Consider the following 21163-nt stretch of genomic DNA (forward strand, 5'->3'; position numbering starts at 1 on the left):
TGTAGTTGCATGGCTGAGATGTTGACTGTGAAACAAATGCATGGCAAAGTAGAGTTTATAGGCTACAGTGAACTGCTATAAAGCATTCTTTTACTGTAGCTGCAGATGTGACAGCTGGTAATTAATTTTGATATTTTACACAAAGGAGGCAGAGAATGTCTGCTTATGTATTGGCACATGTTTTGCAGTCCACAGTTTGTCTTCTGCTTGTCTTGTTTTTGTTTAATGTTTGATGCTGACTGATTCTACATGCATGAGTTTTCTCAGCATGGGTTCTGTCATTTTTCTCCCTCTGGCAGTGGTAAACATTTTTGGGAAAAAACATGCTCAAAGTTTCTAGGGTACAAATGTGACTTTGTTAGAAGGTTCAGACATCTCTGAGCAGTCAGATGAAAATTGCTATTATCAAGAAGTTTATTAATGCTGCTGGACTTGCTTTAGGTTTTGGAGATGTTTTTCCTCTCATTCAAAAGGCCTCTGGTGCATATTTTGATTACAATCATTACAGAGAAACGTGGTGCAGTAGTAAATTTTTGGCTGGAATGGTTGGTTAAGGACTACATTCTATTAAATAAAAAAGTTAATGAAGAGGGGAAAAATGGTTCTCTGGACTGATGAGCTCGCCAAGTCACTTAGCAAGCCAGTGAGCTCAGTAGCTTAGCTTTGGAGCTAAAGGGACAACTGGATCATGATTCTTTGTAAACCATGGCTCTTTACTTGGAACACTTTTTATTCCAACACAAGAGGTTAAGTAAAAGTGAATGATGTAACACAGCTAATAAGATAGGCCTGCAATGACTCATCGCTTCCTCAAATGTCACAACTGTTAGGTTGGCTTCTTGTTAAAGAAGAGAATTCACAAGTAAAAATCTTGTTGTTTCAAATACTGCTGTGACCAGGCCTTCATATTGACCTTAATCATTGCAGATCAGAGAATAAACACAATATTACTTATACTTGTTTCTAAATGGCTTTATTTTTGGAATAAATATACCAGAGTCAAAGACAATTACAAATGACTGTGTAAAAAAAAAAGAGATTAAAAAAGTATTTACATTATTTTTTGCAGAGAGCTGAATTAAGGTATACATAGTATACAATACAGCCCATGTATCAAATGTCATAGGGTTCTTTTGCTGTACAAAGTGCAAAAGCTGATTAAAACAAAAAATAAAAATGATAATCCAACAAACACAGGATCCATGCTGCAGTTGGACAATGTGGCCCCTTTAAGAAACAAAACAAGAATATAATGGATTACAGAATTTCATGGAGTGTGTAGAAAGAACAGCTTGGCTCAGACTGCGGGGCCATGAACAAGGAGATCCTGGAAAACACACATTTTGTACAGCATAACAGAGGGCTTGCCAGATTTTTTTCCCCTCTCTGCTTTGTTGTTTCATTGATAATAAACTATCTGTGGTAACTGTGCCAGACAGGCATGACTTAACATGGATGAACACTATGAACTGAGAAGTTTTAGTCAAATGATAAAAAAAATTAAATAAGCAATCAAACATGCTGCAAACAGGATACAGGAATTTAACAGAGCATGTGTGTGAATATATGTGTGTATGTGTGTGCGCGTGGTGTGCGTGTATGTGTGCACGTGTGTGTGTGTGTGTGTGTGTGTGTGCGCATTCCTGTAGTTGTGATAACAAAATATGTTTACACAGTCACATTGTGAGGACCCGCCTTACTTATGGGGACAAAATGCAAGTCCCCACAACATAAATCATTAAATATTAAGGTGAAGACTTGCTTTAAGGTGTGGTTGAGATTCGGGTTAGATTAAGGTAAGGGTTAGGGTTAGGCAAGTTATGTTTATTGTTATGGTTAGGTGGTGGTTAAGCGTCCAGGAAAGGAATGAAAGTCTATGTAATGTCCCCAAAAGTGATGGAAACAAGACTCTCTCTCTCTGTCTATGTCTATGTGTGTGTGTGTGTGTGTCTGCATGTGCATGTGTGATATCAGCCTGAGTCCATATCTCAGATGAGCAGTGCAAAGTTGGGTGAAGTGATGAAATCACTGAGCTGGCGGCCATAGCAGCTGACAGGAACCAAAACCACTGGCCCTGCATTGTTTAGTCGGATCTGTCATGACAGCCACCAGAGTGACTTCAGATGCTAGTTTAAACTGTTTCCAAGACTGGTGCTGAGTGAGGTCTGCAGAAAATCAGTATCGTCAGCACAGGTGATTTCTTTCTAGTATCACAGGAAGAAATGGTGGCTGCGAAGCTGGCTGCGTCGTTATTGTCTGTTTTGGGGAAAGTTTTAGCAGATGTGAGTGAGAAGTGAAAATTTGAGTTAAAAATTCTATTGCATTAATTGTCAGATGGATTGTCCTTCTCTATGTGCACACAGGCAGTACATTTTAGTTCAGAATGTAAAAAAATATATATGCCCCACAACCCATTCTTTGGACAACCAGAAGGCTTTTCTGATCTATTTGTTAGGCTTACACTTTGAAAAATGCACAGCTGAAATATTATGACATGAAATGGGTTCCAGGCTCATAAGGTAAACTAGATTAATTGCGGCAAGAGGGCATTCTGACAGACATTTGACTTAATTTTATTTGACTATTGTATTATTTTGGACCTGAATAATGTCCTTGGAAGTCAGAGTGATGGCAGTGAAAAATATCTTCCAGCATTCATCCTGTGAGTTTCACTCTCATCCCAATATTCTTGTTGTTCTTCCAAGCAAGTGTCCAATGATACAGGTGTAAAAATCTGCACCTGACAGACACACTGTGTGCGATACTTGCAAATTTATTCAGTTCGGTCCATCTAAAACATAACAGATTTGTGATATATAGGTTTTGGACACTAGCAATGCCTTGGGTTACAGAAGTCCAGCTCCTGTGGCTTCCTTAAGCCAAGGCAGTGGTCCCTTGGGAGCAGATGCCCAGTTTCGGTTTTGCAGTGCACTGGTCTTCTCTTGAAACCCTTCCCACAGGTTCGGGAGCAAGGCGACCACTGCCCGATATGCCACTCAGGACATGGATCTCCACAAACCCTGGTGGCTGGGGGTCTTTGTGAAGGATCACAGTCCATCCCTGGCTTTCCATCTGCTCTCAGACACTGCACCATCCTCCTCTGGATGCCGCTTCCGCAGGTAACTGAGCACTTGTCCCAAACTGCAGATATCCACTTCCCATGAGCAGGATCCTCCTTGTTATAAGACTTCTTCAGGGTGTCACCTCCCTTCTCCTTCACGCTGTCCTCAGCCAGGACACTATTATGGGAGTTTGCACGGCTGTCCTTTTTGAGAGCCTTGTCTTCCTTGGTCTGACGGGCGAGGTAGAAGGAGTAGCGGATGCGAGGAGGTGTCATCTGGCCAGCACACAGCACCTCCACAGTCAAAGCTTCTCCTAAGGGCTTCACAGACTGCAGGGTCTCCGAGAGGCCAGTTGTGCCACTGTATCGCAGCAAGCTGTTCTTCACAATGATGTCCCTCTCCCCAGCTGACACTATGTAGTTCCCATTGAGCAGGTAATGGCCCTCGCTGTTCTTCACTGCCAAGTAGTTGTCATCACTCATCATTCCTTTGTAGCCTCGCTGACGGATGTCTATGTTGGCTGCGCCCTCTGGTAACATGACCACAAAGTTGTAGCCGTGCCTGAATGCCAAAACATATTACAGTCAGTGAGAGTTGGAGTGAAGTTAATAATGCTTTCATGTTGAAGATTAGGGGGGAAAGTATGACGTAAAGAATATTCTCTAAAGACTATCTCATGATGATGTGGGTTTTACTCACGCAGGCTTTGTGAAGAGTCCCGACACCTTCTTGCAGCCTTTGCTATCACCTCCGCAGATACCACACTTATCAAACTTCTTGGTTGAGCCAATTTTTCCATCACAGCCAGCCTTAATGCACTTCCCTTGGACACACACTCCTGTGGAGTCTGGGGAGCATGGTGTCCCATCCACAACCTAGGGTAAGGTTAGGTTTAAGGTTAGCCCTGTGAGTATACCTTGCTTTATAATTTTCCTCACTGCTGGTCTGTATTCAAATATGTGCCCAAAACAAAGATGTATCATGACTTAAAGCTGACACAAAATAAACCAAATTCCAGTTCATTCTTAAAACTAAACTGTGCTGGGAAAATACAGCTCGTTTTTGGTTCAAAGTTGTGACTCTGCAGTTAAAACATCCAGCTGTTAGGTGATTCAGAACTATGTGTCCTCTGAGTGCTCTTATCTACTCTTCCTAAGCCAGAATGATGGAGTGAAGTGTGAACTCCGTCTCACTGCTGCTAAAGCTCACTCCACACCCTGCTATCTGAAAGAGCTAAACTGTACTCCTCCTCTCCTTCATTCCTTCCTTCACTCTTTGTGCTTGGACCAGAGGCAGCTGGCTGACACATATTCACTTCCACCCACATGGAGCCCTTTATCCTGGCCTCATATCGAACATTTGATTTATTCAGACTTTTGTGTAATCTTCAATCAAATAATCTTTTCTTTTGTCCAGGCAAACCAGAGAATATACATGAGGATTTGCTGTTTACCTTGGGCGCCAGGACATAGAAGTAGCCAGTGCCGTTAGCCCTGCAGATGAGTTTACACCTGTCATCTGCAGACACTCCAGAGTACTTGGGTACCCACACCACAGAGGGGCTGATACGGTTGCTGTTGAAATTGAGGCCACTGGTCTCACACTGCTCCTCACGGTACGTCTTACCTACACAGAGGGGAGGGAGGTTACAGAGGGTGAGAGGTGGGAATGCTCTGGGGGGAAAGATGTCATTGTATATAGTTATGTGTTTTGAAGGACTCGTACCTGTGTCAGGGCAACGGTTCAGGTTACAGGAGCGGTATTTGACCCGAACCCCTTGGCAGTATTTGCCTCCATTTGAAGGCACTGGGTTGTTACACTCCCTTTTAGACAGCTGGACGCCACCTCCACATGTGCGTGAGCAGGAACCGAACTGGCCCCACTTACCCCAGCGGCCGTCCACCTGGAAATATACGAACAGTGGCATATTTCAAAAAGTACGACAACAAAGACCTTCTTAGTCACACCACAGTTAAGGTGTATGTTAACATCAAAAACTTGTGAACCTTACCTTCACATTTTGGGACTGCATGCCTGAGCAGATTCCCCGGTCACAGACCTGTTCATCCCCACAATGGGTGCCATCTGCCCAAGGAAAGTGTCGAGTCATGCACACCAAGTGGCCATTGGATTTTCCTGTGCACCAAAGACGGCCGCATGGTGGTTGCATGAAGGGACAGGGCTTAGAGCCTTCTCCAAACGCAAGCTCACACTGACGATCAAGGTTGTAGGATGCTCCCGGCAGCACATCGGGGAGGACCAGTGGCTTCTGAGGCTGGTCAAGCAAACATTCACCTGAAGGAGGGAGACTCAGTAAGTCACACTGAAGCGAAACCAACTGTCATCTGCGCTTTTATGGCTTTTCTTTACCTGTTACATGTGATCACTTATTTCACTTATTTCTTATTATTAGAGATGGATATTCCAACATTTCAACAGTAAATTATACTGGACTAAAAATTGGCGAAAAACAGTGCATTCTATATATATGCATCAACATTTCCAACATGCTTTTCATTAAATGCACTTGCGTGTGGGTTGGGGGCAGTAAGCAGCCATTACCCTTATGATTTGGGCTCTTTGAAGTCAAAGTACATCTTGAAGTTGGATGCATGCAGTGTATGCTACATACCACACACAGACACATCCCCACAAACATGCATGAGTGCTCCACACACAGTCCCACCCACCACTATCCTCTCCTCAAACTCTCCCTAAAACTTCACAAGCTCGTCCTCTCGTCTTTGATCCCACCCTTGTTGGATGGCTTGCAGGGATAAGGTTATGCTAAAATAATTTGATCTTGAAACCTTTAAATTAAGCTCTACACCCTTTACCAAAGTGACACAAAGCTAGCAAGCAGGGCAAAGGTCAAAGGCATGGACTCCATTTACAATAAATGGCACCCAGAAACCTTTCCAGGAACAGGCTAATAATAGGATGAGTTTGACAAGCAGGTGCTTGGAAAAATGAAAGATCAATGTCACTGCATGAAAAGGTTTCCAGGAGGAGGATTTTATTGTTCAACACACATAGCTTTTCACCTTCATGAGGAATTTCTACATCCACATTTTACACATTGGGTTTACTTACTTATATTATTTACTTACTTATAACTGCTTATTATGCCATTCGTGTTGCGGTGAATTCACAACAGATTTGTTTCCTCCCATTCCGCCGCAAATTTGGCAGAAGAAACACACTGATTAACTGATAGCACAATAGTATATAAACAAGCCACTCTACACTGAATAAGCTGAACCTCACCTCTTTCTTCCTACGCTCTCTCCAAAGAGCAACCATTAAAACCACGAGCTGGTGTTGTATGTATGTACAGAAATGATTTTTGGTGCAGAACTGCATGAAAACTGCCTCAAACATGTGGCAACGTGTGTTTTTTTTCTCCCCACTGCTTTTTGAAGTCTAGATTTATGACAGATGGCCAAGAGAAGCCAAGTTATAACATTGTTAGAGAGAAATCATTCCCTGTCAAGTCAAAAATGTTCTTCTGTGTTTCGCTCTGGACCAGTTTGTACTCTTTTATTCTCTGACCATATCTAAAATGGACACAGAAAGAAGCAAAAACATTCATCTATTTGGAGAAAACCTGCATGGGAAACATTGGGCAGATACACCTCTCTGTCCAAACCGCCGTGGCGACTCTCCCCAGAACAAGCCCTCTAATTTGGGACAGATGTGGGGGCAGTTTTAAAACAAATGTTTAGCATTGCTCCAAGGCCAAGTTCTGTGGTCTGGCCTGCTTGGCAGACAATCTGTATTCAACCAAATACATTTCTTTTTGGCTTTTGTTAGTCCTTTCAGTGTGCAGGGTACTATACTGTAAGAAGTTAGGCAGATGTCAAGTTTGAATCACAGATGGACACTGGAATTCGATCATGCTCTCACTTGCATTCAACACAAACAGTTATAGTCAAACTGCACATCTAGAGGCTGTTAACCTTGAAAAATTAGTAAGAGCTAGAAAATGTCCTCCTTTTCAACAGCTGTGTTGAGATCACACTTTGATCCACTGACAAACAGAACCGTGAAGGGTCTGATTATTCGAATAATACAATGAATAGGCCAATGCCACTGTTGCCAACCCTGTTGGCAACCTTAAGGTCCCTTGAAAGAGTATTAAACTGATTTTAATTTGTTCTCCCATAACACTGTCAGACTTGGAAAGTTTAAAAGAAAAAGTAACAGAATCTTCCTTGTCGAAGAGTGACATCTGCATTACCCACAATGCAGAGATTCATGTGTCGTATTCTAGTAAGAGTAGTTATGCTAGTATGCCAGTTCTTCTCATGGAGAGATGAGGAGCACCCCAAAGCCTTTTTCATATAAAAATGCTGACTTGGGTGACATCACTTGAGGCAGCTGACATCATTTAAATCTGTTCTGATGGCACAAAAGTCTTTACAAAATCAAATAGAAAGTTGGTTGAGCTTCCCTTTAGTAACTGTCTGTGTCTTGCATTGGCTTCTGCACCTCTTCAAGCACATTACCAGAATGCTGCAGTCAAAGACATGGATCAGTGATTGTAGAAACTCACCGTGGCCACTGTCCAGGAATTCAGTGATAATGGCAGCACTGCAGGGGGACCAGGGGCTGGTGCGGTTAATCTGAATGAGGGTGGGAGACATCATATGGTTGTCCTGCAGTTTCCCAAATACGTCCTCGCAAGCCTTCACGTTGTCGTGTGGCATGTTGAACACATGTCCTGCCAAACAAGATGTCAGATGTCAGGAATGTGTGGATACTTTTATCTGCGACTGTGTTTATGTACTCAAACTATAGGGAACACAACTGGTCTAATGTGTATGATGGATGGTGGGCTTACCAAGCTCATGAGCTGTAGTGAAGGCTGAAGGTAGGCCGTCGTCTTCAATCACAGAGCAGCTCCTCTTGGGGTCACACATGGTGCCAACATCCGCCATACCAAGAGTGTCACAGGTAGAGGCTCCACACAAGTCCTGAACACCAAACAACATTTCACATTAGTACGTCTGAGTACCCACATCTGAGTGGCTCAGTGCCAAAGAAAAAGCCAGCAGAACATGACAATACAATTCTTGTAACCTTGGCCTTTATTTCTAACTATGAACATGGCAACATTGCTTAAACAAAATCTGACAGGGCAAGAAAATTTGATCTTTTAATGTGATCGAACAACAGTTAAGCTGAATTATTTAAATCAGGGCTCTTGAAAAATCCATATTACATGGTCACAGCACATACAGCCTGTGTGCACAATCATGTCCAGTGGAAGGTCTGGTTTATCGTTTTGTGGTTGGACTTTGTTTTCTCTTCAGAACATGTTATAATAAGCTTTCAGTTCATTTGAAGCCTGTCTGGTGTGCAACTGTCTCACTTCTTTTCAGTGATGTCACTTTGTTCCCTGGCTGAGTAAAGTGTTATAAATAACAATAATATTGGTCAAAACTATGAATCCAAGTTAGAACATGCTGGAATAATCCTTTAACGTATTTTGTTGTCATTACTGTTTTAGAGATTGGAAAAGGATTCAGTAGTATTAAGCAAGGCCTTCCACCACCCAGTTTGTTTTTAGTTTAGTTTTTGTGGGCAACAGTGTTTAGAGCACACCTTCTTCTATGAGGTAATGTAACTGTCCTCAATCACAACGTTTCCATGCCACAGCAGAGTTTCCAGATGACCTATTTTTACACCACAAGGTTTTAAAACTTAATCTACGCAAGTATACATTTGGGCATCCTAATCACTTGATAACTTCAACAGTAAGCGCCACAGCCAGTCTTCCGGGCCCATGAGAATCACTGTCTCTACATACCCAGGAACACAGAAAACCTGTGGCTGTCTGCTAGCTAAACTATGTTAATGGTTTAATGTCACACCGCTCCTGTAATCCTCTGCTGCACTGAATGTACATGTAAAAAACCAATGCCAATTGATGACCCCGAACGCTGTGACAGATCATTCCTAGAATAAACCACAAAACCACAATTGTTCACCAGTGCAAATCTAATCCAGATGTGTTCATGTGCAGATGACATCTGAATGTTTGGGCCATTTATGAGCAAAGAACAAGGGTGAAGGAACAGCAGTGTCAACGTGTTTGTCCTTCATTATGACCTACTTCTGACATCTGTCATCTATCTTTTTTGTGTTTCTGCAATTTAAAACAATATTAAACTTATCTCAGCAAAGAAATATTTCCATTTTATTTTGTGTACAGATCTCAGTGCATTTAACAACCATCTGGCTTTTTACAGTTTGTGTTTTGGGTGCAATATTCATAACTATTATGTTGCTCAGTTAGATTTAGTAGGGTATTTTGAAGACTAGCTGTTCACATACAATGAACTTTCTGTGTAACTTAATAAACTGAATAAACATTCTTTACACAACAGTCATGCTGGCTATAGTTTAAAGACAACTGCAGTTGCCTCTGGACAACACCAAGTTGGTCTTCATAAAATCTACAAATTACACAGTGGGCTGGTAAACAGCAGACAATGGACATGCCTTACATGCCCATTGAAGCCATGGTAAACCAACACAATACCACTGACTAAGCTGACCAATTCTGAGTCACCAAGTCATGAATTAACAAAAGATGAACTGTGTCTGAATTTTTTTGACCTTTGCTAATTTCCTGAGCAGAATGTATCACATTGTTTGATATCTGAAGCTGTAAACTATTCTACTGCACCTTGAGTCTGTGAGGTGGGGGAAGCACTTAATTCTCAAAGTGTTGACACCTTGTATGTTTTGCAAGATGTTAGCAACCCCAAAACAATTTTGTGTATTGCTTTAGGAAGGACAGTTTGTTCCAGCGGATTCGGTATTACATTTATTGATACATAGAGGTGAAATGTGATGGTTTGTTGCATAGAGTGAAAGTGAAATGTCAATACAAGCATATATGCTGTGGCTTCCTCCCTGTTGTACATCAACAGGAGCTTGGTGTGGTGAGTGGTGATAAATGAAGACGTGCATTCACATTTGTGTTAACTGTCCACTCTAAATGCTGCCCTGTGCACTTACACTAAGACAACATTTACCGGTTTATCACTGTTCTGCTTTTCTTGCACAGTCCAGGCAACAAATTACATCAGCAGGAATCTGTTTTTCACACACAAGTTAAGGAAACTGGCAAGACATTTTCTTCGTTTGACCTATCCTGGTAAAGTCAACTGCTTCTGAAATACAACAAATTGCAGTTTGTCAAACCTCTGGAGAAAGCAGTGTAGGTCACTTATTCAGTCCAATATAACATTAAATCAGACAGTGACAGAATCCCAGGATGAGTGTCTTTATATAGCAGATTACAGCCACATGACTCACTGTCTGTAGGCAAGTCCAGTACAGTAAAAATGGGATCGTCTAAACTGGCTATAGACTTTACAACATCAGAACTGCGCGCTGAGCTTATGGAATTCTTCTTCTGGAAAATATAGCCTCTCCTTGAAGTATCATGACATAAACAGGAAGAGCATACTGTACATACATATGAGCCTTACAGCAGGAAAAGTGAATGACAGAGGAAGTGTATGACAGATTGAAAAATATGTTGTAAAGATGTGGCAGTGCAGGCTGTCTGCAGCTGTGCAGAACTGCACCTCTGGAGCAGCTTGTTTCAGACTTGGGGAGAGCAGGTGGGGTAGAAACATGAAGGGATGTGACAACACTGATATGCACATAGGATCTCCCAGCCCCTCCAATAACACTCCCCCTTCACTCCTTCCACCCCTTGAGGGGCCTGTTTAATGAGGAGCAGGCTAGGTGGTGGGTAGGGGGCTGGAAAACCACAGCTGGAGGAAGAATGGGAACGACTGAGAGAAATAAAACACTTCCGAGTAGTGCATCCCTGAGGGCAATGTGGGACCTGACATGTGACAAAGTTACAGATAACACAGGCATTTATTTAAGGTCTGTTCTGGTCGTGTTGTGTCATGTTAGTGACACTAGCATCAGTAGAAAAATATTTGGAAATAGTTTAATTTAATTTGCTAAGGACAAGCACTTCCATAGTTTCATTGCAGTATGCTTAATTAGGACCAATCAGGACTGCAGCCATCACCGGCTTGTGATTGGCTAAAAGGTACAACATGCTTGACTGTTAAATTAATTAGTTTAAGTAATGCCTAAAGTAAAGCCTTGAGAGCACATTAGTCTGTTTGATATGTGTCCCCCTACTGTTATTACTGTGCATATCATACTTGTGTAGTATGTTTGACTGTTTGGTTGTCATTTTTCTTCCTGTATTTGAAGAAGAAAGTTTTCAGTAAAGAGTTGAGAAAAAGAACATGACTATGGAGTTTTCTTGAAGCATCTATCAACTATGGCTTGTCCTCTACATCTTAAGTGGGCATTTTCAGGAATGTAGTCATACTTACAGTAATGCACCCTTGTTTTGATGGAGGCTTTGAGACTGTGACTGTATCTGCAGTTGACTGCAGACTGAACAATATCCAAACAACTTCTTTCTCAGTTATTGAATATGTGATCTGCTGGGTTGATTTGTCAACTGTGTTCCTAGTCTCCAATGTCAAAATGAAATCAAAGTGGCCAGACTGCACAAGGCCAACAGTTCATCATAGATCAGTGGGTTACACACCGAACTATGAATGTGAGCCATGACTTCATCTCTGACTTTGTTTCATCTGCCAAATAGTTAGGAGTGCAGAGAGAACTCTGAGTTGTACTCCAAGTCTATAAAATTCTCCTCTGAGGTTCCATGAAGAGCAAACAAGACTGTTGCTCTGTTCAGCTGAAGTAATTCCCTTAGTGACCCAGCCTCAGTGTTAAAGCTGTGATAATAGTGGTGGACTGGATTTTCACTGAGTTCCTGCTCCCTGAGTTCGCCAGAGTTGGTCAGTGTGTTTTGGGAGCAAACCAATTAACCGACACAGCAGGAACGGTTGAGGGGAAGCCTGTCATGTAAAGTCTACAGCAGTTGTTGAACCAAGGTCATCTCTTACCAAACACAATGGCTCATATGCTAACGCTATGACTTCATCAATCATTGACATCATCATTATTTAGAACATGTTAAGATCAGATGACGTATTTGCATCGAAAGCAATTAGATCTTTGCATTTGTGTGCGTAATTATGCGCACTAAAATACCACATTCGCATGCCTTATCTCAGACCCTGTAATGTGACCTCAAATAAAGCATACTTTACCTGTCTAGTGAAAAGGATTGCTGTGTCCCAGTAGTCCGGATGCTTGTCGGTTTGTTTGTTCATCTTTTTTTGCCAGGTGCAAAAGTTTCTCAGCGTCATGGCAGCGTTCCCGGACACCTTGGGTCCTTTGTCCTCCTCGGATATAATCACGATCTTCACCACTACGATACTGATGAAGTTAAGAATACTTGGGTGTTTGTAGAGCCTCGCTGCCACTGACATCAGTGTCAAGAGGTAGTGTTTTAGGTCATCTCCATGGAATTGCACCATGGACTCGTCTGCCACCACGAGCGTCTCCACGTACCTGGGGACTGAAGCGAACCTTTTGGCTCTGCCCATCCTCTTCAGCATCGTTTCGGTCGCATTGCTGTAATCTTTAAGTCGCTTGTATTTCTCCAGCGATTGCGCAACATGGAGACTGATGTCGCTGTTCACCGCACATCTAGAGGTTGAATTGGGCTTCAGGTTGTTGCTGGCTCTGCGCCGGATGATATGCGCGCTCTCTGCGCTTCTCGTGTCATTTTGCACCGGGCTGATAAAATATTCCCAACCTTGGAAGCCAAATGCACCTTGTAAACCCTTACAGAGGCTCAAAGCAGCATAAGAAAAGCGGTCAGCATTCACATATCCGGAGTAAAAACACCGGCTCAGGTCAGCGGTTGCGTCGGTGTTTGGGAGCCAGAATGCGTCTTGGTTAGAAATTGAAGGGGCAATGAAATGAGAGTCCTGGTGTAAATCGATCACTAATTCCTGCTGGAAAGCTCGTATTTTAAGAACACTTTTTCCATTAAGGTTTTCCACGTCATTGTCAGAATCCCTCCTGTCATGGTTAGGGTTATCCAATCTAACCGGGAAGCAAAGTTCACTTTCCATGCAACGAGCAAGCTTGGAGAGTGACACCACGAAGTAGAGGAGAAAAGATGATCTGATAAACATGACGAAGTTTGCATTCAATAAAGAATGCAATGACTAACAGAGAAAACAAAACTATATCGAATCTGCAAGCTCAGAAGAAGCGGTGAGAGCCACAGATCAGGATGAAGAGCATAATCCAGTGCGCAGGATTCTACAACAATGCAGGTCGTACAAGTCCAATCAGCGCAAACTCCTCCTGGTCATGACCCATTCCTTTTCTCCACCTGCGTGTGCTGAGCCGACTGCCTTCTGTGGACTTAATGCATTTTCGTCATGTGTATAAATATGGAAACCCAATCTCTCCCTTTCTCAGAGGGGGGAGTCTTTGGAGGTGCTTATTAGATGCGCTCTTTCTGCTGCCACTTGAAAGTGAACGAACAGCAGGCCTGTCATCATGTCCCACGCTGTGATAAATACTCAAATCTCATACGTAGCGAGGATTTGTACGCTGAGACTGACTCCATACTGTATATACTGCAGAAATCAAGTCATTTTTAAGCAGAAAATTTTGGCCACATATCCATAAATGTGACTAATAAAATGACTTCTTTTTATCTCATGAGCACGCTGGATCATGAGACATAGGCTATGAACTCCATCCACACTTTTAATATATAAGTGAGAGGAACTCTTTAATAACTTACAAACATTGCATCTTCAATGGAGCATTAGTGGGCTTTAGGGATATAACAGAGATAAGAAAATAAGACAGTCACTATAATTATTTTCTTGAATCCTGTCACTATAACATTGCAGTATGGGGGCCGTCGGAGGAATATTAGGCAACTGTTCTTCATCAACCTGTTTTTCGGTGTAAATCGCGTACGACATCTGGTGGACAGCAAAGGAAGTGGGATCCATCAGGTCATAGACTGAGTGTCGTGTGCAGTGACACACGTTTGGAAAGGTAGCTAAGTATGTTTATGGAAGCACTGTATTTTGAAGTACTTGTACTGTACGTGAATATTTGTTGATAAAAAAACGGTTATAGACTGAACAACCCAACAGTGTATAAAATTCAGCTTGCAGTACACGCGAAACTGCATAATTAATTTCTTTCATACTCTTTTTTTTCCATCATGAACATCAAGGGTGCGGTGCCCTCAACTTTTTCCACCTAGCCGGCTGCTTTGTTTTCCGCTCTCAGGCTGTTGCCAGGAACGCAACTGTGGTTGCTATGCGAAGGACCCCTGCTTAAGCGTGTCCACTGAAAAGCCAGATTTAACTTTTGTAATACACGTATGTACAAATATTTAAAGAAATAATTCACAATAATTATTCGCTGTCAAACAAGCCATTAAAATGTCACGCATACGAATACCGGTTGTATGTGTGTGGCAAGCCAAACTTTACGTATTTTGTTACTTTTGTAAAAGGGCAGTCTTACTCTCTGGCTTGAATCGTTTTTGTTGTTACCACATCCAAATGTAGTGGCACACTTCGGTAACGCTAACTAAACTATGATGTGTATGAATTGTTTATTAAGCTACTAGCCTTAACTTTTGGCTTGTAAAAGTCAAAAGTTTTGAATCCAACTATACACGTATTCGGTATGTGTACACAATGAATGAAACGACCGCGCACCAACTGCCCGAACACAACTTGTTGGTCTTCTCTCGGTCAGTTTTAAGTTAACGTTAGCCTCCTGCCCGTCGTCGAGCATGAATTTGTACCACGTTTTGGAGCTGGTGGGAGAGGGTTCGTTTGGTCGAGTTTACAAGGGAAGGAAAAGATTTACGGGCCAAGTAAGTATGTTGTGTAGGAATAGTAGGTTTGATAGCTGTTTGATAGGACTGTTCAGCCATAGTTTTACCACCCGTTCATGTGTGTCCGTTAGGTGGTGGCACTTAAGTTCATGCCAAAGGTGGGTCGTTCTGAAAAGGAACTGCGAAGTCTCAAGAGGGAGATTGAGATAATGAGGGGTCTTCAACATCCAAATATTGTCCAACTCTATGACAGCTTTGAGACTGAAACCGAGGTACATTGACTTCAATCTTCTGTTTCACTTACTGTAGATCAAATTATCTTTCAATATAACATGGTTACAGCTGAGTTTATAATCTGAGTTTATATGTTTGTGACAGGTTGTGGTTGTAACTGAATATGCAGAGGGTCAATTATTCCAGATTCTTGAGGATGATGGGAGCTTACCAGAGAGCCAGGTATATCTATTTGCAGTGCTCAGAGATAAGCCTGACATTAGATTTATCATGCTTTCAAATGATCAACATTTGCTTATTGTCCCCTTTCTCCAAGGTCAGAGAGATTGCCTGCCAGCTGGTATCGGCTCTGTATTATTTGCACTCCCATCGTATTCTTCATCGTGACATGAAACCACAAAATATACTGTTGGGGAAAAGTGGGGTGGTGCAACTGTGTGACTTTGGGTAGGTAGATACTGATTATTTTTTTGGGGAAAGCAGCTGTGTTAATCATTTCCACGATAATCAGCTGTATGTGATGCCATTTCGCCGTAGGTTTGCTAGGGCCATGAGCGTCTCCACTTTAGTGCTGACTTCTATCAAGGGAACACCACTGTACATGTCTCCTGAGCTGGTGGAGGAGAAGCCATATGACCACACTGCTGATCTCTGGTCTCTGGGCTGCATCCTTTATGAACTCCACACGGGGGCGCCTCCGTTCTACACTAACTCCATCTTCCACCTGGTACAGCTTATAGTGAGAGATCCGGTCAAATGGCCGGACACTATGAGCGACACCTGCACGGTACAGTACAGCTACAGCTTAGTCATGATGTATTGTATTTGGTTCAAGCAGAACATCTCCACCGTATAAAGATGTTATTTCCCTGTTGAAGATCTAATACAAATTCGTCCAAAATACTTTAGATCCTTTTGTCTTCAAAAAAAACATCATGTGTAGCTGTCAGCTGTCACAAACACCCAACAAAACTACTGGAATAGTTACAGACTTGCTAGTGAAGAGAAAGCATTTAGTTTTTTAACATATGAGAAACAGAATGTATTACCTTATCTGATTGTTCCTTTACAGAGTTTCCTGAAAGGTTTGTTGACCAAAGACCCACTAAAGCGCTTGTCATGGCCAGACCTCCTGCACCATCCTTTTGTTGCTGATGGTGTTCTAGGTAATGCCTAACCTCTAATTTTAATGGAACATTTCCAAATATGTACAACACTTGCCTGTTTTTGAGATGATTCTGATGTCTAACTTTCTCCCCATGTTGATGTATTGACACAGTGCTGTCAGACGCGAGTGTTTTCAGCCCTCTGACAGTCACACCCAGCCCAGACGTGCTGGCACTGAAACTTCAGCAAGTGGCGGCAAAGACCGTGCCGACTTCTGGAGGGAGCAGATTATTGCGAAAGGCCAGGGAACAGAAGGACACCAGCGACAGAGTGAAACCAGCAGGCAGTAATGGTGTGAAAGTGAGTCACAAATTGATTTTGCCTTCTTAGATTAATGTTGCAATTCATGGAGGAGCTGTAAGCTGTTCTGTGTACACTGACAGAAAAAGAAGGATGGGGTGGGAAATGAAAAGGCCAACTCTGCAACAGCATCTGCATCTCCTAGAGCCAATCCCCCCTCCAGTGATGTCATGACAGCTGCCAGTCAAAGCTTCAACCCGAAAAATCAAGTCTGCGTGACATCAAAAGACAGGTTTTAATGGAAGCTCAGAATAAAGATCCCTTGTACAACCCCAACAGACTAATGTGCTTGTTCATGGTTATGTACATTTTGTCTGCAGGGGTCAGATCAGCAGGGACTATGAACAGGAATTCCCCTCCATTGAGGTTGGACCACGAATAGTGTGGAGATACAGGCAGGTCAGTGTCAGCTGATTTTTCCAACGACAGAAAAAAAAAATTGACGTTTAAAAATTCTGTGTAGTTCCATAATACAGAGTATACACGCTCTTCCTAATAATAGAGAAACTGGTTGGTTTCTTTCAGGAAAATCTGCCCTACAGTATCAGTAATTTCTTCTTCTTTCAGGATGTTGACAGTGAGGATTATTGGGAGAAACTGGCCAAAGAATCAGATCCAAGCGGGCAGCAGAAAGAACCATTAAACCTCAGTGTCATCATACCTCAACTTAAGTCAAAAATCCTGGCATTTAAAGCGCAGGTAATTAAGGTGCAGTTTTTAACGGAGCATAAATTGATTATATCTCTGAGCTGTTTTACATGTGGTTTCTTTTTGTTTTTTGTCTTTTTTTTGCTCGGTCAGCTGACAGGTGGTGTGGTTAAAGATGCGTGGCAGATTCTCCAGCCGCTGAAGGTCTTGCGCAACCTGATTCTGACCTCTGACTTTCAGAAGTCGTATGACATTGGCCAGGAACTTGGACTCCCACACGCCCTCTTTGATCTAGTCCATGATACCGTCAAAACCTCACTTTTCATTAAGGTTACTGTTCGGGGAATGGAATCATATTCAATGATGCATTATTCCTTCAATAGTATTTAATTCTTTTTGTATTTTCCTGTGCAGCAACCATGGAGTGTGGCAGCACTTGGAGAAATTATTACTGTGCTCAGAATCTACTGGGAGAAACACAGTGATTGGGTGGAAGAAGAGCATAGGTTTGTGTATTCCTTTTCTTCTCCAGAGCTGATTTTGTTGATTTCTTGAATGCTGGACACCACTGTTGCAACTCATAAAATCTTTTCTTCATGTAGACTGGAAGAGTTCACCAAGCCCTTCATCATAATTCTCTGTCAAACAAATCTCATTCCTTTGGCAGTAAGTGCTCAGTGAAGTGAACTTAGTGTATAGATTGCTGTTCGCTTGCCGTTTGTGTGAGAAAATTCTTTGTGGTTTCTTTTTTAGCCTCTGGCTGCCTCTGTTCTGTCTCTGTTTACACAACACGATGTTGACGTCGAAGTTAGTGTGGACAATTTAACCTCCTTGATGAAAAACCTGCTTTTGGATTCATATGAGGTACTGAAGCTGCGAGGAGTCATTTGTATGTTTGACAGTTTTTGATGAAAGTTGAAAGTGATCCAGCATGTTCTCCTCTGCTTTGTCAGCCTCAGGTTCCTCTTCTCTCTGGATGGGGAGTCTGTGATGGACTCCTGTCTTTATTCCTACACAAGCTCTCTGAGGTCGGACATTAACTACAGTGTAATAAAGCATTTAACTGGGTGCATTTTTTTTTTAATTTTTTAACTTTTCTTTGAACAGCATGAACCTTCATGTTTAGACCCAGCAATGTCTCTGGATCTTTGGAAAAGAATTGGTGCTTCACTAGCAAAGACAACACCAGACTCAGACTTCTGCTCTGCGAATGGTAAATATACTGCACATATCCCATGAAGTCTAACATATTAAAAAGAAGCTGCATAATTCTAACTTATTTCCTCGTGTTCTTTTTACTTCAGGGTTGTATTCCCTTCTGTCCATTGTGCTGTTTGCCTTCACCAAGGATCCATACTCATGCATCCCTCTGTTTACAGAGTGCAAATCAAAATGTGTGTACACACTTGGCCAGCTGCTGGGCACTGACTGGTTGGTGTTCAAGTTTCCTTAGTTTACTTAGTGTCTTATTTGTGCCATCATTCTTAGAGCAGCACAGCTACTATGCCTGGAGCTAACAAAAACATCTTTTATACCCCACAGTCTTCATTTGTTTGCTGCAGGCAGTCCTGAGAGACTCGAGGTGGATGTGAGTCACGACAGCGTGTCTGCATTGAGCTGCCACTTGTTGTGCTTTCCGTTTGCCCTGGACCTGCCTTCACACACATTGTCCACAATCTTACAGTTGTATGACAGTTGTGGTGTTGTGGCGAGCCTCATGCAGGTTAGGGCCTTCCCATTCTACGATAAAGACCTCACTGACAAACATAATTCTGTGATGCAACATGGGATAATTCTTGAAACAGGCTCACATCAGGCACACACAACTGTACATCTTAATGTCTCTTGAGAGAGAGAGCATTGTGTTGTTTGTTGTCAGCTGTTTGATCTGTGACAGGTTGTCTAGATGATTTTTTTTTTTGTGCTTTGGCAGGTAATTCAAACTTTTCCTCCCCCGTTACTGGAGCTGCCTCTCTCCCTGCTGAGCCGTTTGCTCCTGTGCGACCCCGAGGGTTCCTGTTCACACCTCAGAAAAGCCCCTTGTGGTTTTTTCGCACCACCCAGAAACAGCCAGACTCCACAGACCAGAACCGCCAGCTCTCTGCTGTCCAAGTTGCTGCAGCTAGACATGTTGTGGGATTCTGCCGTGGAGCTCCTAAATGTTATGTCCCAGTTATCCCGTTGTTCCCCACGGCATTCCCAACTTCAGCTTCACCTGGAAGCTTCAGTGCTGCAACAGGTGCTGACTCACTCTCACGACCAGATCAGGGCTGCTGCATGCAGACTTTTGGGTAATTTAGATCCATTCAGGCCTCCTACGCAACATACCCTGCAACCTGACATTTTCAAAAACTTGATAGACTGTCTCCATGATTCTAACATGCCTGTCCGGAGGATGGCTTGCAGGGCAGTCGGGAACTGGCTGGGATATTTTGCAGCAGGGGCAGGGTTTGAAACAGGTAGGTCCAATGGAAAGGGCAGTGACACTACAGGGTGGGGCAAAGAGAAAGAACAAAATAAACACAAGTGTTCACACACTGAGACGGCAGGAGATTTGGCTACTATAGTAGAACGGGGAGAGGACAATGAGCAGGGGTGGATACAGGAGGCCAGGAGGACAGTAGCAATGCTGGCATCTCTGATCACTGACCCCGACGCCCTCACACGTCGCCACTGTTGTGCAGCCCTGGGAAACCTGGTAAATGTTGACGGTGCTGTGTCCTTATTGTTGGAGGAAGACGTGTCCGACTTACTTCTGAGAGCTGCGTGCACAGACTCCCACAATGCAGTGAGACGAGCTGCCATAGAAACCCTGTGCCTGTACAGCAGACAGGACGTAATACGTCAGGTAACGAAATGAATTTAGTTTACAGGAGGATAGATGTCAACATTACAATGAGTGTATTGCTGTTTTCTGAATTTGGTGTGATATTAATTTCTTTGTGCAAGAAAACGTTTCCAAATCCCTTTTAATGCATCCTTGACTTCCCTCTTAATCAGTACTATATCCTTTAGCTCTTTCATTCCTTAATACGAATTCGTTCTAATTCATTACATATTCTTCTATGGATTGGACAAAAAGAAGCATTTCTCAGTGAGTCATACCTCTTTATGTGTTTTCACACTGTAGCCACCATTACAATGATTTAAAGTTTATAATTTTCTTTTCCATTGTGTCAAGGTCCTGAAATCCCTCGATGCCAGTGAGAAACTTCTAGAGGCTTCGCAACGTGCGCCTCCACAGTGTGACTATCATCAGCTCATTGGACAGCTGTGTGAGGAGTGATGGGAGGTTTAAATGCCAGGTGGATTTAATTCTTATCACATCTTACTTTGTTGTACTGCTTCCAAGTGTCTTAAACAGTGTGGTTGTCGACTACAGCCAATAACCATATTCTCTATTTTTTTGTTTGTCTTTGATGTAAGATTAGTTGAGGCTAACACATGGAATGAAAATGTTGAAAATAAAAATTGGCTTTTTCTTAATGAATATCTTGGCTGCATATTGTGTTTGTTTGCGTTAAAATAAAAGAGTCTGTAGTTACACGATGTCGATGCTTCTCTTCATTACAGCAGTTTCATAAGAAGAAAACCACTCTGACGATTCTTGTTAGGTTACCCACTCCCCAATAATAATCATGGATATTTGATATAAATAATAATAGATAAAAATTGATAATTAACTGTTGTCTTTGCCGTCACAGCAGCGCACGTTTTGGTTGTTTTGTTCTTTTTTTTATCCAAATCGATAAAGTAATAATAAATAGTGTCGTGTGTTAAACTGGTTTAAAGCTCTTTGAGGCAAGTTGCAGGTTGTTTTTTGTTGTTTTTGGTTTTTTATTTTGTTTTGTTGTTTTTCCATTTTAGACAGCACAAATAAAATGTGACTTGATCTATTGAACTGTCGGGCCAATGCAAACATTTTTCGGAAGGCTGGACGTCGACTTAACGAATTCTT

At 42.3% G+C, this 21163-nt stretch overlaps 2 protein-coding genes across 2 annotated transcripts; one reads left to right on the forward strand and one right to left on the reverse strand.

Moving 5' to 3' along the window:
• Nucleotides 1-960: 960 nt before the first annotated feature.
• Nucleotides 961-13582, reverse strand: adamts15a (ADAM metallopeptidase with thrombospondin type 1 motif, 15a). The gene is made up of 8 exons (XM_046411338.1): nucleotides 12236-13582; nucleotides 7906-8038; nucleotides 7618-7785; nucleotides 5074-5357; nucleotides 4788-4965; nucleotides 4516-4688; nucleotides 3762-3937; nucleotides 961-3623 (listed from the first exon to the last, which is right to left on the reverse strand). The coding sequence occupies exons 1-8, from the start codon at nucleotides 13169-13171 to the stop codon at nucleotides 2831-2833; spliced, it is 2841 nt and encodes a 946-aa protein (XP_046267294.1). The 5' UTR covers nucleotides 13172-13582; the 3' UTR covers nucleotides 961-2830.
• A 763-nt stretch (nucleotides 13583-14345) lies between these two features.
• Nucleotides 14346-20757, forward strand: stk36 (serine/threonine kinase 36 (fused homolog, Drosophila)). Its single transcript, XM_046411540.1, has 20 exons — nucleotides 14346-14895; nucleotides 14988-15128; nucleotides 15235-15312; nucleotides 15407-15537; nucleotides 15628-15877; nucleotides 16163-16256; nucleotides 16370-16557; nucleotides 16641-16789; nucleotides 16878-16962; nucleotides 17125-17256; nucleotides 17359-17535; nucleotides 17620-17711; nucleotides 17808-17871; nucleotides 17959-18069; nucleotides 18159-18233; nucleotides 18313-18418; nucleotides 18510-18636; nucleotides 18748-18928; nucleotides 19139-20053; nucleotides 20387-20757. The coding sequence occupies exons 1-20, from the start codon at nucleotides 14812-14814 to the stop codon at nucleotides 20489-20491; spliced, it is 3285 nt and encodes a 1094-aa protein (XP_046267496.1). The 5' UTR covers nucleotides 14346-14811; the 3' UTR covers nucleotides 20492-20757.
• Nucleotides 20758-21163: the final 406 nt, after the last annotated feature.

Source organism: Scatophagus argus, chromosome 14, assembly GCF_020382885.2.
Source record: "Scatophagus argus isolate fScaArg1 chromosome 14, fScaArg1.pri, whole genome shotgun sequence".
NCBI classification, from domain to species: Eukaryota; Metazoa; Chordata; class Actinopteri; family Scatophagidae; genus Scatophagus; species Scatophagus argus.

What these genes read in the sequence shown, in the direction of transcription:
- adamts15a (XM_046411338.1), bottom strand. Translation starts at nt 13,171, where the DNA reads ATGTTTATCAGATCATCTTTTCTCCTCTACTTCGTGGTGTCACTCTCC. An exon ending in CAATCCTTTTCACTAGACAG is followed by an intron (nt 8,039 to 12,235) that starts GTAAAGTATGCT and finishes TTTGGTGTTCAG; the next exon opens with GACTTGTGTGGAGCCTCTAC. An exon ending in TGCAGTCCCAAAATGTGAAG is followed by an intron (nt 4,966 to 5,073) that starts GTAAGGTTCACA and finishes GTATATTTCCAG; the next exon opens with GTGGACGGCCGCTGGGGTAA.
- stk36 (XM_046411540.1), top strand. Translation starts at nt 14,812, where the DNA reads ATGAATTTGTACCACGTTTTGGAGCTGGTGGGAGAGGGTTCGTTTGGT. An exon ending in TCCTGGCATTTAAAGCGCAG is followed by an intron (nt 17,257 to 17,358) that starts GTAATTAAGGTG and finishes TTGCTCGGTCAG; the next exon opens with CTGACAGGTGGTGTGGTTAA. An exon ending in AAACCTCACTTTTCATTAAG is followed by an intron (nt 17,536 to 17,619) that starts GTTACTGTTCGG and finishes TTTCCTGTGCAG; the next exon opens with CAACCATGGAGTGTGGCAGC.